This window comes from Orycteropus afer, unplaced genomic scaffold, assembly GCF_000298275.1.
Source record: "Orycteropus afer afer isolate SDZICR_OR568_19922 unplaced genomic scaffold, OryAfe1.0 scaffold00325, whole genome shotgun sequence".
NCBI classification, from domain to species: Eukaryota; Metazoa; Chordata; class Mammalia; order Tubulidentata; family Orycteropodidae; genus Orycteropus; species Orycteropus afer.
The window spans coordinates 2,406,574-2,422,974 of record NW_006921912.1 but is presented as its reverse complement, the minus strand read 5'-3'; the positions used below and the strand labels follow the sequence as shown (position 1 = coordinate 2,422,974).

Genomic DNA, 16,401 nt, shown 5'->3' with positions numbered 1-16,401 from the left:
TCTTGGATACACTCCCCATTTCATAGACATACCTAATCGTTTAACCTAATCTTATATAGCACAGAAAGTAGTATAAATGTTACCACTGCAACCAGGGGGTTAGGTAGGCACTTAGGCATTTTTTCTAAATTAATTTTATCTATTTACATCAAGCACAATGACAAACACAGATAGACATACCCTCATGTTATTACCCACATACACATACCCACATGTATGTCAAAATGAGATTTACCCTATTCTTCTGATTCTATTCTTGTATTTGAAAAGGTCATCCCATATCATTCAGCAACACAATTTGAACAGACCCAGTACTTGGCCATATTCCCATTCATCTTGGGCTCTTAATTTTCCCAGGGGTCATGTATCAATCTGCTGGGTAAAAACCTTCATAAGTCCCTCTTTGTTCTGGGCAGCTAGAGGATTATAAGAAATAAATTAAATATTAACAGAAGCAGACAGGGTAGCTAATAGAGACAAGATGGTTGAAAATCCTAGAGTCCTCATCAAAATCTAAAACAAAAGTCAACCCTTCAATATCCCCACAGTGTCGCCTTTGAGAGGCATTTTCTTTTTGCCCCATGGAATTTCCTACATGTCTACAGCCTGTGTTGCAAATAACATTTCATTCATTTTGCATCATGGGTGGGAAAGGGACACAGCAAGATGCCCACTGAAGCTGGTTGGTGAATCTACATAAACGAAAATGTCTTTCTTCTCTACCACGCCAACGTGGAAAGCTTGTTATGTAGAACTACTCCAGCAACCCCTTTTGCTGTGAAATTATCATCAGTTGTCCACGAATCACTGGATTCTCTTAAGCTGCTGCTGGTTACTTCAAATCATCCATCACTCTGTAATGAAGCAATGAGGATATTACTTGAACCTGAATTAACAAATGTGAAAGGATAGAGTGAGAGAGTGAGTTCCTGAAGGCCTGATACTATTTGTATTCTTCATATTTCCCAGTTTCTAGTTCAGTGTTTTTATACATTGTAAGCTCTCAATAAATGTTTATAGACTTGAACTCAAAATAAGTGAGCAGAATCACAATCACGGCAAAGGAAAAGGGAGGCTCATCCCTTAATTACCTTGTATTTCTGCTTGTCACCACCTACCCTCCTACCGCATCTCTGCCCACCCTAAATGTTAATCCTGAAACAGCCATAAGGAGGGGTGAACTCTAAAAATAATGTAAAAGAACATTTTTTAAATTAAATGTTATATGAAATTATGTGTTTTCTCTATCTCTACAATAATTTGTAGTTTCTTGTCTCCTAAAAATGTATTGGTAACATAGATTATTTGTACTAAGAAAATCCATTTTTTATTTTCAAAATCAGTAGTTCTTTGGATTTGAAATCAACATCATTTACTGAGATGACTACTAACAGTACACTATGCTGCTCATCTCTAAAATGGAGTAGCACAAACAGAAAGCACTGCAAGTCCCCTAAATTCTTCACTTCCTTTACATTCTGCAAGTCTCCAAGAGCTTTTGCACCTAATGGAAACCCATTTCTCAATCAGTTAGAGCTTCTCAGGTCTGTTAATTTTACCCATTAACATTCTTATCTTAAGAAAGTCTTAAAATAGGGGATCTATACAGGAGATCCTTGACAGAGAGGGAGAACAATGTGGAACAAAACTCAAAATCATTTGGAGCAAATAAAAAGGGTGGGGGGGGACCAGGTTTGCTGGTCTGATAGAGCCTGGTGGAGCCACTGAGACTATAGCCCCTAACTGCCCTTCAGGTCTGGAATTGAACCCACACCTGTGGTTTCCAGCCAAACAAAAGACAGGCATATGAGTTGAACATTTACCTCAAGTAGATACTCTCCTTGGAGAGAACAATCATGGGAGAAAGAAGGGCTGCTTATGCACAGGGAGACAGCTTAGGGGACAGTAGTCTATGGAGGGATGGACACAGGGAAGAGGTAACTATGGGGAGGAAGTGGGAGAGGAACATTGCATTGTGGTAAACTGTGGTCAATGTCATGAGACAAAGTATATGTAAACTGCTGTATGGAAGGTGAATTCGCTTTGTAAATCTTCACCCAAATCACAATTTAAAAAAAGAAAAGAAAAGTAGAAAATATCCAGCTCAACAAAAGACATGAGTTGAACATTTACCTGAGGTAGATACACTCTTTGGAGAGAACAATCATGGGAGAAAAAAGGGCTGTTTATGCACAGGTAGACAGCTCAGGGGGCAGGGGTGCATGGAGGGATGGACACAGGGAAGAGGTAACTCTTGGGAGGAAGTGGGAGGGGAGTTGTTGCATTGGGGTAAATTGTAGTCAATGTCATGAGACAAAGTGTATGTGAACTGCTGTACGGAAAGTGAATTTGCTCTGTAAACTTTCACCCAAATCACAATAAATAAAATAAAAAATAAAAGAAAGTCTTAAAAATCAAGAACTAGATATCCTGAGTTTAGTGTTTTAAAATGCCTACACCTAGTATTTTTAAATGTTTGCTGAAAGGAAATGAATCATGAAGAGCTTGCACCAGGGGCAGATCACTCTGGGTTGGATATCAGTATTAAATATCAACAAAACTAACCCGGCAATCCCTGTTTTCAGAAGCCAGTTTTCACAAGATACACACACACTGCTGTCGAGTCAATTCCAACACATAGTGACCCCTTTTGGGTTTCTGAGGCAGTAAAGTTTTATGGAAATAGATTGCCCAATATTCCTTCTGTGGAGTGGCTGATGGGTTTGAACCACCAACCTTCTGATTAGCAGTCAAATGCCTTAGGCACTATACCACCAGAGCTCCTTGTCACACATATATTCAAGTCATTGTTCAAACCACCAGTTCCAACACTAACCCTACCAGCTTTCTCACCTGTCTCACCTTCACTTCTACATCCTGCAACTATGTAGATACATCTAAGCTATAATCAGGTCTCCACCTGATAGAGCCCTGAACACGCTTTCCTGCATCCAGTAATATCTAGCTTTGCCTTCACACATACTAACTTATACATCTTTATCTCCTTTAGACAGAGACCCCCTTATAGAACCTCCCTGCTAAGAAGGCTGCCAATTCTGTCCTTCTTGAACATCCTCACAGTCATTATTCTGGGCCCTCCCATAATCTGTTGCCTGGTAGCATAATAGCCAGCCAGCCAATCTACTTCTAGACTTCCCAATCTCCAATCCAGAGAACTGCTTCCAAGGGATCATTCTAAAATACAAATCTGATTGTGTTATTGTTATTGCTACTTTGCTGCTTAAAATCCATCAATCTAGAACAATGTCTACACTCCTTAGCACTGATAATCAAGCATCCCCACCTTTCCAACCTCATCTCCCATCATCTACAACCAGTAACGTACCCCAGCATTCCTTACAAACCAACTTGCTTGTCATTTCTGCAATGACCCATGCTTGCTCACGTCTCCCTGCTATTCCCTCCATCTGTTCTTCCCCACTCTCTTTTAAGGTAAGCCTTACACTAATTATCCACACTAAGTGGTCCTAGTTGTTGTTGTTGTTATGTGCTATTGAGTCAGACCCGACTCATAGTGACCCCTCTTTGGGTTTCTGAGGCAGTATCACTACAGAAGTAGATTACCCAACCTTCTTTCTGAGGAGTGGCTGGTGGGTTTGAACTGCCAGCCTTCTGGTTAGAAGTCAAATGCCTTAGGCACTATGCTACCAGAGCTCCTAGAGTACTCTATGTTTCACTACAGTGGCACTTATCACTTTGCTTATTATTGTTTATTATTTTTCTGTGCCCTCCCCTAACCAGTGAGCTTCATTAGGGGTTGGATCCTATCTGTTTTATTCATTATTGTATTGCCAGTACCTAGCATAGCACATGACACATAGTAAGCACTCAATAAATATCTGAGTGACTAAATACTACTACTAATAATAATAACAATGGCAGCTAACATTTATTACATACTTATCACATGCCAGGCACTGTTACAAGTACTTTACATATGTTAACTCATTTAATCCTCACAATAATTATGATCTCCACTTTACAAATGAAGAAACTGGCACAGAGAGATTAAATAACATCTCCAAGGTTATACAGCCACTAAGTGACAGAATTCTGACTGAATCTGAATCCAATGAATTCCACAGCCTAGGTTCTTAACCACTTCTACATATTACCTCTTATTTATAAATGATTCTGCTCAAATGTCACCTTCTGTGGAAACCTGTGACCACCCAATCCGAGTTAGATGTTTTCTTCAGTATCTCATGACAACCTATATACACCATCAACAAAGCTTTTATCACACTGCACTATATGCTTTAGTGTCTATCTATTTGCATTATTCCATAAGCTGCTTGAAGACAGGACCTTTGACTTAGTCTTATATTTGTTGGTATCCTCAGTGTCTAATCAGTTGCCCTTGAGTCAATTCTGAGTCATAGTGCCCTTATGTGTGCCAGAGTAGAACTGTACTCTATAGGGTTTCCAGTGGCTAATTCCTTAGAAGTAGATCACCAGGCCTTTCTTCCAAGACACCTTCAACCTTTCAGTTAACAGTTCAGGTGTTAACCTGTTTGCACCACCCAGGAACTCCATCCTCAGTGCCTAGCTCATGGTAAATACTCAAAGCACAAGCACTCACTTTCAGATAAGCCAGCAGGTGGCAGACAAAGACAATAGCTGAACAGCAGCTGTGCTGCCTTACCTTTCACACTGGTCACTTTCTTCATGACAGTCTCCTTGTCTTGGTACACAGTCACTGTCACTGTGGCTCCAGGTGTGCCATAGCCCCAGATCACTGCTCCAGCAGGCTCCTTCTGCAGCACCATGTAATCACCAATGTATGAAGCAAAGCGAAAATCAACACCTACACAATGTAGCAAACATTTAGAAGGGTGTCATCACGAAATTCATCAACAACTATGCAGATGAAACCACAATTCTCTTTGTACAAGAGAGTCTGAATATACCCAGTCTTTTCACTCATCTAAAACTAGATCTTATTCCTAATTAGGGAAGCAACATAACAAGAATAGTTTCCAAAAATGTACATCATTGTACAAGATGATCTATAATGAAAACTCAAAGAGTGTAGTATATAACCCATGCACCACAAACCTCCAGCCTTCAGAGCTCTTGATCTTCCTTTACTCTTAGGCTTGGCCCTAAATGCTTGTCTCTCTCCTCCCAAATCACTAAAATGCTCCTTTTACACACCCCACAGATGGTGTTTATGAGAAAAATAAACCACTTCCTTCCTCGACTTTCCATTACCACTCCCACTCCCAGTAGCTGGGGATAAAGAAGCATGCCTCTATGTCATACAGCCTTTTCTAATCTTCCTTTTCCCACTCTTTATCTTCCTTTTTCCCACCTACCAGTGTCAATTTCCCTCACGTAGTTCCCTTGTCCTGTTTATCTGACAATCCAGTGAAATGCACTAAAAATTCTAAATATGCACTTGTGAATATGATAAATCTGCTTCTTTCTAAGGTGAATGTGGATGAACCAAGACAAAAATAAGGTAAGAAAGAGATAAAAGATAAAAAAAAAAATAGACCAAGGATTATTTGCCCCAATTTTAACCAATTTCACAAGCTAAATTACACAAAAAGAATAAGAGGAAGCACTGTTCTATTCTAGAGGCTCACTAGCAAGCCTGAATAGGAACTCACTTTAACAAGACCATTCCTATTTTTAACATATAGCCTACATTGAATTATTTTATTAATGACAAGCATAGATCCAAAGTATCTCAGTCAGTTCCTCATCAAAACTTAACAAGGGAAAAAAAAATAAAGCTTCTTAAATTACATCCCAACATGTCTGAATACAAAAAGACAAAAATCCTTAGAAGAAAATAATTAACAAAATGAAGATTTTTACAGACACTTTTAAACAAAAATAATAGGAAAGAGAATCAGAATTAACAAGATTGACATTTTCCTCCCTGAAAGCAACAAATGATGGCGATCCCGAAGGCTATACTTAACAAGGCAGACAGCTAATGAAGTCTACATATACTCTCTCAGTGGCCTATTTATCAAGAATATCCGCTCTTTGAGTATCAGCCCAGTCCCTAATATTCTTCAGCTCTCTTATTAACTAGTGCCATGATGAAAAATCTATGACAATCAAGCATCACCCAGAAGACCTACTGGGCTGGAGATGTACAGGTACCACAAGCAAAATGCTCCAAGAAGAGACTATAACACCCAGAATAGCATAAGTGTATTGGCAGCCTGCTGAGGAAAATATGGAGAGGCACATTTGTGAGAGGGCCTTGTCTTGGGTAGGTGTTTTATATGGAACAACAACAACAAAAAAAAAAAAAGGCATAAGAGCAAAGTAAGGAAAAGGTAGGGGAATGGAGTGAGGAAAACTGGCCAGGGGTTGCATGTGAGCCTAGAATCCATGCAAAGGAAGAGCTCTAGATATGTGCAGCAAGTGGCCCATAGCCACAGGCCACACACTAGGTAAACTAATAAAATATGTTCCTACTCTCTTTACCTTCTCCCTACCTCATATAATGGACCTCAAAGGACCACAAGTCACTGTTACAGACAACAAACACTTAGTGAACCTCTTCATTGCATGTCTCCATTCTAGGTAAAGGATTTTAGAGATGCAAAAGATCTTTCACTCTCATGAGCATAATCTTCATTACTTACTGATCAAGAAACTGAAATTCAAGGAACACTAAGCATTTTTGTAAAAAATAGCTATCGTATTTGTTAATTAATTCAACAAATATTTATTGATGCCCACTTTATGCTAGGCAGTATTTTAAGCATTAGGGACTTAACAATGAGAAGGGAGAAGAAAGAAAGAAACAAACAAAAGACAAAACTCCCTGCCAGAAGGAACCTTACATTCCACTGAGAAGTTTACATGTAGCAGGCACAGTGCTAAACACACTATTGGTGTGTGTTCCATAAATCGTCAGGTCTTTCTTCCTAGTCCATCTTCATCTGCAAGTACTACCGAAACCTATCATCATAGCAACACATCCACCTCTGACTGACAGATGGGTGGTAGCTGCACATGAGGTACACTGGTTGGGCATTGAATCTGGGTCTCCGCTTGGAAGGCGAGAATTCTACCACTGAACTACCAATTTTGCAGCTATTAAGCTTATTCGACTGGTTTCAAACCACATAGGTAGAAACCAAGCCACCTGATTCCAAAGTTATCGTAATTCCCATTCTGCCAGTTGTTGATGGTAAATCACAGAATGGTCATATTCCCTGTCTTTATAAAGCTCAAATCCCAAGCTGATAAGGGTATAAAATGGAACATTACCAAGGAATTATGCAATGGAGAGAAATCTAAGATGCACAAGGCTAGTAATTGTTTTTGTCAAACACAAAACACGTTTAACATTTGAATTTTTTGGTTCCTTTTTTTTTTTTTTTGTCTTCATTTTGGAACTGGAGTAGAAAAATAGGGATTAGTGTTGTCAGGAAAGAGACTATCACTAAAAGAGAACTGGCAAAATTAGGACAGTTCTTACCACTGGTGCGAAGCTGGTGGGTGGGCTTGCATGGGAACATACAGGGAGCCTCAATAATGCTGGCAATATCCTAGTTCTTAAGGTAGTTGGTGCATTCATTTTATTGTTTTACTGTCACATATATTTTTGTACATATCAAATATTACATGATAAAAATGGGCAGAGGGAAAATGATTTGATGTCAGCAGATGCAACAAAAGAAGAAAAATTTAGAGCATTAATGAATGAAAAATATAGTCAATGTTAATGAAAGTGATATAACAGCATGACCCAAAGATTAATTATTGATACTGAAATTAACAACCTTTAATAGGTAAACTAATAAAATATGTCCCTTTACCTTCCCCTTACCTCATGTAATGGACCTCAAAGGTCACTGAATAGGGATATGAGGGTCAGGGAATGAATGATACCCTCAGAGTGCTGCTAGTTTGCTGTCCCTGAAAGAAAACATGAACTGCAGTTTGTCTCTATCCGGGTTCATTCTGGAGTTTCTAGGTGGCGCAGTGCCTAAGGCATTTGACTGCTAACCAAAAAGCTAGAGGTTCAAACCCACAAGTCTAGCGCTGAGCAGAAGGAAGATGAGGCACTCTTTTTCAGTAAAGACTTACTGCCTCAGAAACCGAATGGGGGTCGCTATGGATTGGAATCAACTTGATAGCAGTGAGTTTAGGCGGAACTGCCGTTATTTTTCTGCATTCCATTCTCCCACTGCAACTTTCATTTCTTTGGGATCCACTCTTTCAGTGGTTTTGAATAAATAACTAAGTCCAGCATTATCACTTTACTGCACATTAGCAGATAAGATTCTGTCTTCTGGTTTCTCCATGCACATGACCCACTTGTCCAGCCTGCCTATTATGAGAAAGAGGGTACTCAAATGACAGGATCTGACCTAACCAACAGCCCAATGCCAATCACTCTTTCCTCCAATGCCATGTATATTTTCCCACTACCAATATCTGTAACTGCACCAGAAATCAAAGCTGAGCCTTAAATATTCTGAACCAGTGAGGGGGTTGTATTTCTTAGCTTTTAATCACCACTTAAACTAGTAAAATTTTATTCCCCTAAGGAACCCAGCCTGAAGCAAACCCTCCCCAAGGGCACCACTTAGTGGGCAGCAATGAAATGTTTTGGATGATTCAGTCACCTGTTTCCAAATAGAAACTAATTTGCTTCGCCCCCTCCACTCTCAACTCCCCTGCAGTTGCTCAAAGACCCTAAGGGCCTCGGTCTGTGCACTTTTGTACCTCCACCCTCAGAAAGCCCCAACTCTCTCTGCCCTCGACACGCTCAAGCAAAAGGACCGCATTGCAGAACGGTGGGGGGGAGTGGAGAAAGCCAAAGGGCCGGGGATCCGGCCCACTGCAGCTTAAGTGGTTCCGAGATCCCGACTCCTGGTCCGGGTTCCTTCCCCGATCTTGAGAGAACCGGACAGGGTCCTGCAGAGGACACGGATCTCGGAGCAGGCGCAAGCTGAGGAGCAGATGTCTGGGCCCTCACCTGTACTTCTGCTGGCCCACAAAATTAAAGGCATAACTACCCCAAGTACCAATCCTGGCACCATTGTGATCCGTCACCAACTTGCGAGACTCCGGAACTGGACGCTAGATGGGGCGTGGCCCACAGGGGACGGGGGCGGGACGGGGCAAGAGACCTGACTCCACCCCTCCCAGGCCATCGTATCCGCGAAGCTGCCCGCGGCCGCAGGGCGAGGCCGTGCCTCTCCCCTTCTCAGCCGCCGTAGTTAAGGGAAATAAAAAAAGTTACCTAGCAACGAGAAAAAACAACCGGAACCATCGGCACCAGCTCTGAGAGAGAAAAGAGGTGAGGTGGCTTCCCCACTTTCTCTCCAGAACAAAGACCTCGCCTTTTCCATCCGTCTCTCGTGTTCTCTTAGGATCCCCTGTATACCCCCAAGAATCCTGGTACAGATTAGCACCCAAGGCCTGAAATCCCAGGTCGTCAACTTCCGGCCACCGACCAGGTCTTCTCCTCTGCCCGCGCTCCACTCGCTAGATTTGTTCAGGTCTCACCAGTCCTTTTCACAATCCTAGCTTGATTCAATTCCTCATATTCTGACCCTCGGGGGAAGGAAAAAAAGAAAGAAGAAGAAAAAAAAAAAAACCTCCACAGATTGGGTCTCCGCTTTTATTCCGCATTCTCACAAACAGACAGGGTTCCTAAGTGTTCTTTTCATGCTCGTTAGCCTAACGCGCTCCTTGGCAGTTAGCGTTAATCATCCCTTCAAATTCCAAGAAAGGACGAGAAGACCTGGTCAAGACAAAACCAAAAAATAAAAGGCCCCAAAACTTTAGAGACTAGGCTTTCAAAATCATGATCTTGCCTCCTGCGACATTGCGGAATTAATAGGTGCTTAGAACCCTGACCTTATAGGTCGGGGTTCAGGAATGAAAGCTAAGGAAACGATGAAGTGTAAAACTTCATTCAGCAAGTTAGAGGAATTACTAGAACCAGGAGTAATTACTACTTTTTAAAATGGTTTTTGTTTGTTTTAGGCATAACTATCGGCCTCGTTTCCTAAACAGGGTCTTTTTAGCAACTTATAATGAATTTAATTAAACAAAGTTTTTAATCATTCTTTCAAAATACCTGTGAGATAGCAAAAATGACCCTCTCCTCTTAAGAATAGAAAGAAGGGTGGAGAGAAAAAGTATTTAGTGTCATAGTGAAAAATCTGATTTTCCTAATTAAAAAAAAAAAAGCTATGTGGCCTAATAAATGCTTCTGTATTTGTAGGAGCTCTGATAGCATAGTGCCTAAGGCACTTTACTGCTAACTAGAAGGCTGGCAGTTCATACCCACCAGCTCCTCCTCCAAAGGAAGGTTGGGCAATCTCGTTCCCTAGTGATACTGCTTCGGAAACCCAAGGAGAGGTCTGACTCAACGGCACATAACAACAGTTAACAACAAAGAATTCAAAACTATTTGGAATAAATGGGTGTTGTGTTGAAAAGAAAGAATTGAAATCTACAAAATTTGGGTCTCAGAAATAATTTGTTGTCATAGTTTTGATTATGTAAGTAAAATCATGCATATATAAAGATAGTACTCTTTAATGAATCTCTAGGTACAATAGGCAGTTCCTTCCAAAGAGATGTCGATTCCATTCTCCAACACCCACTACCGAATTCCTCAAGGATTTGGGAATCTTCTTGAAGGGCTGACACGCGAGATTCTGAGGGAACAACCGGACAATATACCAGCTTTTGCAGCAGCCTATTTTGAAAACCTTCTAGAGAAAAGAGAGAGTAAGCTTTTTTAAAATAAATAAATAAATAATAGGCATCTCTCCCCCCCCCCCCCGCCCCCAATAAGAAACTAAGCATTTGATTATGGTGTAACTTAAGACCATCCACATTCCACAGAAAATCTTTTGGAGGCAGTTGATTTCAAATAACTATTTGAAAAAGCACATGCCTTTTTGACAGGTTCTCTTAAATGAGTTTCTCATTATTGAAGGTTACTAGTTTATTACCCAGACCTTCTTCACTGTATTTCTCACTGACACATTGGGTGGAAGGGGACCACAAGAGGTCATACAATCTACCCCTCAGTTTTTCGGCAGACTGTTCCCTTTACCTCCCAGAAAGTTGACTGTCTATTCATCCTGGGGGGAGAGTTTGTGGGTTTTTTGTTTTTATTTGTGAAAAATAATTCTATACTCTTTACATTACATACACTGCTATTCATTGGGGGTTTATGAAAGTGTTCTGCAGTGAAGGCATATAGACAAGCTGCTTTGAGAAGTGGACTTCCTAGTTTGGGAATGTAATTTATATTCTTCCTCTCTACTTTTAAGGACCCATCCTGCCCAGAGACTAAAATCCATGGTGAAGTGACTCCTTGATTTCCATAAATAAAATTTCTAAACCTCCTGCCTTGAAGGTTCATGGTTATGAGGACCTGACCCAGTGGTCAGGATGGGAATTATTACAGCTATAAATTTATACCAAAAAAAAAACACCTATTCTTGACTAGAACAATCTTTCTGTCATGTTCTGTTACAGTCAGGAATAAACTGCCATCATCAATACCTCTTACGGTATTGCAACAGAGTGGTTAAAAAAAAAAAACCTCACTGCCATCGAGTCAATTCCAACTCATAGCGACCCCCCTTGGGTTTCTGAGGCAGTAAATCTTTACAGAAGTAGATTGCCCCGTCTTCCTTCTGCAGAGTGGCTGGTGGGTTTGAACTGCCGATTTTCTGCTTAGCAGTCATTACACCACCAGAGCTCCATAACAGAGTAGTAAAGGTGACTAGAAATATCCACAAGCAAATAAACATTCCATTTAAAATCTTTATACAGAATATCACAAAACAAAGTACTTATGAATTGTTGACTGGAAAACCAATTTGCTCTAACCTTTCACCCAAATCACAATTAAAAACTAAAATCATTATACAGAAGAAGGAAACCTACCTCAAGGCTTGATTTCAAACAATTCTTATACACAGTGCACAGCTCCACCCTCTAACTTTTGCCCTGTGCTAGCAGGACTCGGAAACTCTGCCAATTTCCTGAACATTGCTGGTCTTTTTCTTATCCAGTCACTGTGAATATTTATTGCACAATCTGAAACAAAATGCCTGTCATTGCAAACATTTTGATAAATGGGGGGGTAGGGGTCATTAAGAGAAACCTTTTGAGGTAAGAGGTAGATTGTAATGAGTATTAATTTTGTTATTATAGCATTAATTTTACAACTTCAGGCAATCAGTCTTCAGTCATTTATTTAATTTTAGAACTCAGAAACATCTCATTACAAAAACATTTGAGTCATTGTTACCGGATCACGGTAATTAAAGCAATTGGTGATTCAGGTTAAGGGTCTCAGGCTGCTGGCTCTCTAATAAACAATGGGTAAAACTATTTGGAAAAAAAATAAGCACCACACCCACTTCCACCCAAGTCAACCAAACACAAATTACCCAACTAATACAAAGTGTCAGAATTTAGTCTTTACAAAAAAGGAACAAAAATCGTTAAGGTCCTGTAGCCCAGTTTCCCACACAATGCAAAGAATTTTCATGCATTCCTCATAGGTGTTGACTAGTCTTAGCTTTGATTTTTGTGGTAGGAAACATGTTAGTATGCGATAAAACTATCTCAGATAAGTAGGGAAATGATCTATTTCCTAACAAATCAAGTTGGGATAAAGGTAGAAAAAAATAAATTATATCAATTCCTTAAACCATGTCATTGTCATTAGTTGCCATCGAGTTGATTCCAACTCATGGTGACCCCATATGTGCAGAGTAGAACTGCACCCCACAGGGTTTTCAAGGCTGTGACCTTTTGGAAGTAAAGCACCAGGGCTTACTTCACAGGCATCTTCCAGTGGGTTTGAACCACTGACTTTTTAGTTAATATATTAGCACTTACCCATTTGCTTAGCCTTCCACACAATGGTTAACCGTTTGCACCACCCAGGAACTCCTTACACCATACAACAGGATAAATTCCAAATTGATCTGAGATTTAAATATTGGAAAATGAAACCATGCAAACACTAGAAAAAATACAGGTGAATTTCTCAATAAAGGAAGAAAATTCTTTGCTAGCTATGATTCAGAATTTCAAAAGCAATGAAGGAAAAGACTGAAAAAACTGATAACCTAAAAGTAAACTTTTATATGACAAAAATTACCATAAAGAAAATAAAACTACAAGTGACAAACTGAGGGAAAATATTTACAATTTATATCACAATAGGGTAATAAACCTATTTTAAAAGGAACTTGTGAAAATACTGAAGAAAAAAGCCACAACCCTATAGGAAAAAAAAAATGGGCAAGAGAGACAAGCAAACAATTCACACAAAAAGAAATGTAAATGGCTCTTAACATATAAAAACATACTCAAAGTAACACATAATAACAGCAGTCTAAATCAAAACTACACTAAGATACCACCACCTTGCCTTCTGATTGGCAAGAAGCCAAAAGTTTGCCAACATATTCTGTAGGCAAAGCTGAGGGAAAATAAGTACTTACACACATTGATGGAGGAAATACAAAATAGTACTACCCTTCTGGTAGGGAACTTGGCAATATATCCCAAAATCATATATATGTTTAACTTTTGACCCAGAAGTTCCACTTCAAGACTACTCATTGCTTCATTGTTTCTAGAAACAACCCAAATGTCTATCAAAGGAGATTGATCGAGTAAACTAGAATACAGCCACAGCTGTTACAAAGAATGAGGAAGATCTCTATGTAATGTATGGACTGATCTGCAGTCTATATTAAGTGAAAAAAGTATGTTTAGTCTGCTACCATTTGTCAACAAGAGTGGAAGTTGATATTAACTATTTGTTTATATTTCTTAAATAGATAAATCTTTTTAGAAAAACAGTTACTGCTAGGGGAAGAGGGATTTAGGGTAGAAGGGACTGGATAGAAGCTAGACTTCTTTGAATATATATAGAATTTAAAATCATATAAATGTTATAAACTTAAATCTAAAAATTTGTTAAACAGTTTCTAAAAACTAGAAGATTCCCTGTTTCTAAAAAGTAGGAACAAAACTAGTATGTTGTTGTTAGGTGCTGTTGAGTCATTTCCGACTCATAGCGACCCCATGCACAGCAGAACTAAACACTGCCTGATCCCGCACCAGCTCCATGATCCCTGCTATACTTGAGCCCATCATTGCAGCCACTGTGTCAACCCATCTCGTTGAAGGCCTCCCCCTCTTTCATCAACTCTCCACCCTACCAAGCATGACATCCTTCTCCAGGGAATGGTCACTTCTGACAATATGACCAAAATAGGTGAGACAAAGTCTGGCCATTCTCACTTCCAAGGAACACTTTGGATACACTTCCTCTAGGACAGATCTGTTAGTTCTTTTAGCAGTGCATGGTACTTTCATCATTCTTTGCCAGCACCACAACTCAAAAGCATCAACTCTTCTTCGGTCTTCCTTATTCATTGTCCAACTTTCACATGCATACGAGGCGATTAGAAATATCATAGCTTGTGTCAGGCGCACCTTAATCCTCAAGGAGACATCCTTGCTCCTCAGCACTGGAAATAGTTCCTTCACGATTGACTTTCCCAATGCTACATGACGTCTAATGTCCTGACTGCTGCTTCCATTGGCATTGATTGTAGAACCAAGCAACATGAATTCTTTGACAACCTCAATCTTCTCTCCATGTATTGTGATGCTGCTCATTGGTCCAGCTGTGAGGATTTTTGTTTTCTTTATATTGAGATGTAATCCTTACTGCAGACTGTATTCTTCAACCTTCATCAGTAAATGCCTCAAGTCATCCTCACTTTCAGCAAGCAAAGTTGTACTGTCTGCATATCTCAGGTTGTTAATGATTCTTCCTCCAATCCTGATGCCACGTTTTTCTTCATATAGTCCAGCTTCTCGGATTATTTGCTCAGCATATAGATTGAATGAGTATGGGGAAAGGATATAACCCTGACGTACTCCCTTCTTGATTTTAAACCATGTAGTGTCCCCTTGTTCCATTCGAACGACAGCCTCCTGGTCAAGGTACAGGTTCCTCATGAGTATGATAAAGTGTTCAGGAATTCCCATTCTTCTCAATGTTACCATAATTTGTCATGATACACACAATCAAATGGCTTTGCATAGTCAATAAAACACAAGTAAACATCTTTCTGGTATTCTTTGCCTTGAGCCAAGATCCATCTGACAACAGCTATGATATCCCTTCTTCCACATCCTCTTCTGAATCCAGCTTGCACCTCTGGAACTAGTATAGTTAGACTCATAACATGATCACACAGCAAGGAATTATTTCAAGGAATTTGGTAACAATAATTTGACTATACATCCCTGGTGGATACATCCTAAAAATAAAGTGAACTAGAAGATGGAGGAATGGGCAGACAAGCAACACAGACCCTCTTCAACAAGAAAAGAAAAACCAATTGACAAGAGTTACAGAAGATAATCCTGGAACCCTGAGCTTTGAAAGGAACTATACAGAAGTGGATTAGGCACCAACTAGTAGAAAAACCTAAATGAAAATAGTGAGTACAGAGACAGTCAGAGCTGCGCACTGTCAGCTACTCTGATGAGACTAACAGCCTGAATATTTCCAAGTGGTGTTGGGACCTGAGAATTGACCTAAAGATCATCCCCAATCACCAAGGGCTGCAGGGACAGCTGCTCTGATGACCTATGACTAGGAAGGGATACAGCAAGGAGGGAGACAACCTGAGCTGTGGACTTTCTGCTATCTGGAGGGCACAGCCATTTTGATTGTTTACACATGGCAGCCATTTTGGATATTTAAAGTGATGAAGGGTGCAGCCATTTTGAATGCTTACAAGCGGCAGTCATTTCGGATATTTAAAGTGACTGAGGGTGCAGCCATTTTGAATCTTTACAAGTGGCACCCATTTTGGATTTTAAAGTGATAGCATTCTCATTTGGATTCCAGGGACCTAGAAATAGGCTCTGATAGCTAAAGTCAGCAGAGACATACAACAGGCTGACAACAGGAAAGGAGACAGGTGGTGAGTGTATAAGTGCTGTCATCTAGTGAATAGAGGAGCACAGCACACTACCCTGCCTGTATAGATAACATACAAACAAAATGAAAGTTGTGGGCAAGTCACTCCAACATATAATCAGCAATTAAATATAAACACAAAAATATCACAATGCCTTGGAGACAACAGAGCATCAGAGTCCACACAAAGAAGTAAGATAAAGCAGGAGAAACAAGGGACCATGATACAGACCCAAAACACATCCCTGAGGAATACGTAGCATTGGAACTCCCTGATAAGGAATTAAAAAGAATTATATTTAGGTATCTTCAAAGGATTCAGAGACAAGATCAAGGAAAACACTGACAAAACCCTAGAAGAATTTTGGAAAAAAATACAAGAACAAAATGACAAAATA

General features: G+C 39.9%; 2 protein-coding genes across 2 annotated transcripts in view; one reads left to right on the top strand and one right to left on the bottom strand.

Moving 5' to 3' along the window:
* SIAE (sialic acid acetylesterase) overlaps positions 1-9,032 on the bottom strand; it is a 76,332-nt gene extending 67,300 nt beyond the window's left edge. Inside the window, exons 1-2 of the mRNA XM_007952137.1 lie at positions 8,981-9,032; positions 4,667-4,828 (exon numbers count right to left, since the gene is read on the bottom strand). Of these exons, the coding sequence (XP_007950328.1) occupies positions 4,667-4,828; positions 8,981-9,014 (196 nt within the window). The 5' untranslated portion in view covers positions 9,015-9,032. The remainder of the gene's footprint in view (positions 1-4,666; positions 4,829-8,980) is intronic.
* A 1,563-nt stretch (positions 9,033-10,595) lies between these two features.
* The window catches only part of SPA17 (sperm autoantigenic protein 17), a 23,337-nt gene continuing 17,531 nt past the window's right edge, over positions 10,596-16,401 (top strand). The window contains exon 1 of the mRNA XM_007952136.2: positions 10,596-10,749. Within this exon, the coding sequence (XP_007950327.1) occupies positions 10,596-10,749 (154 nt within the window). The remainder of the gene's footprint in view (positions 10,750-16,401) is intronic.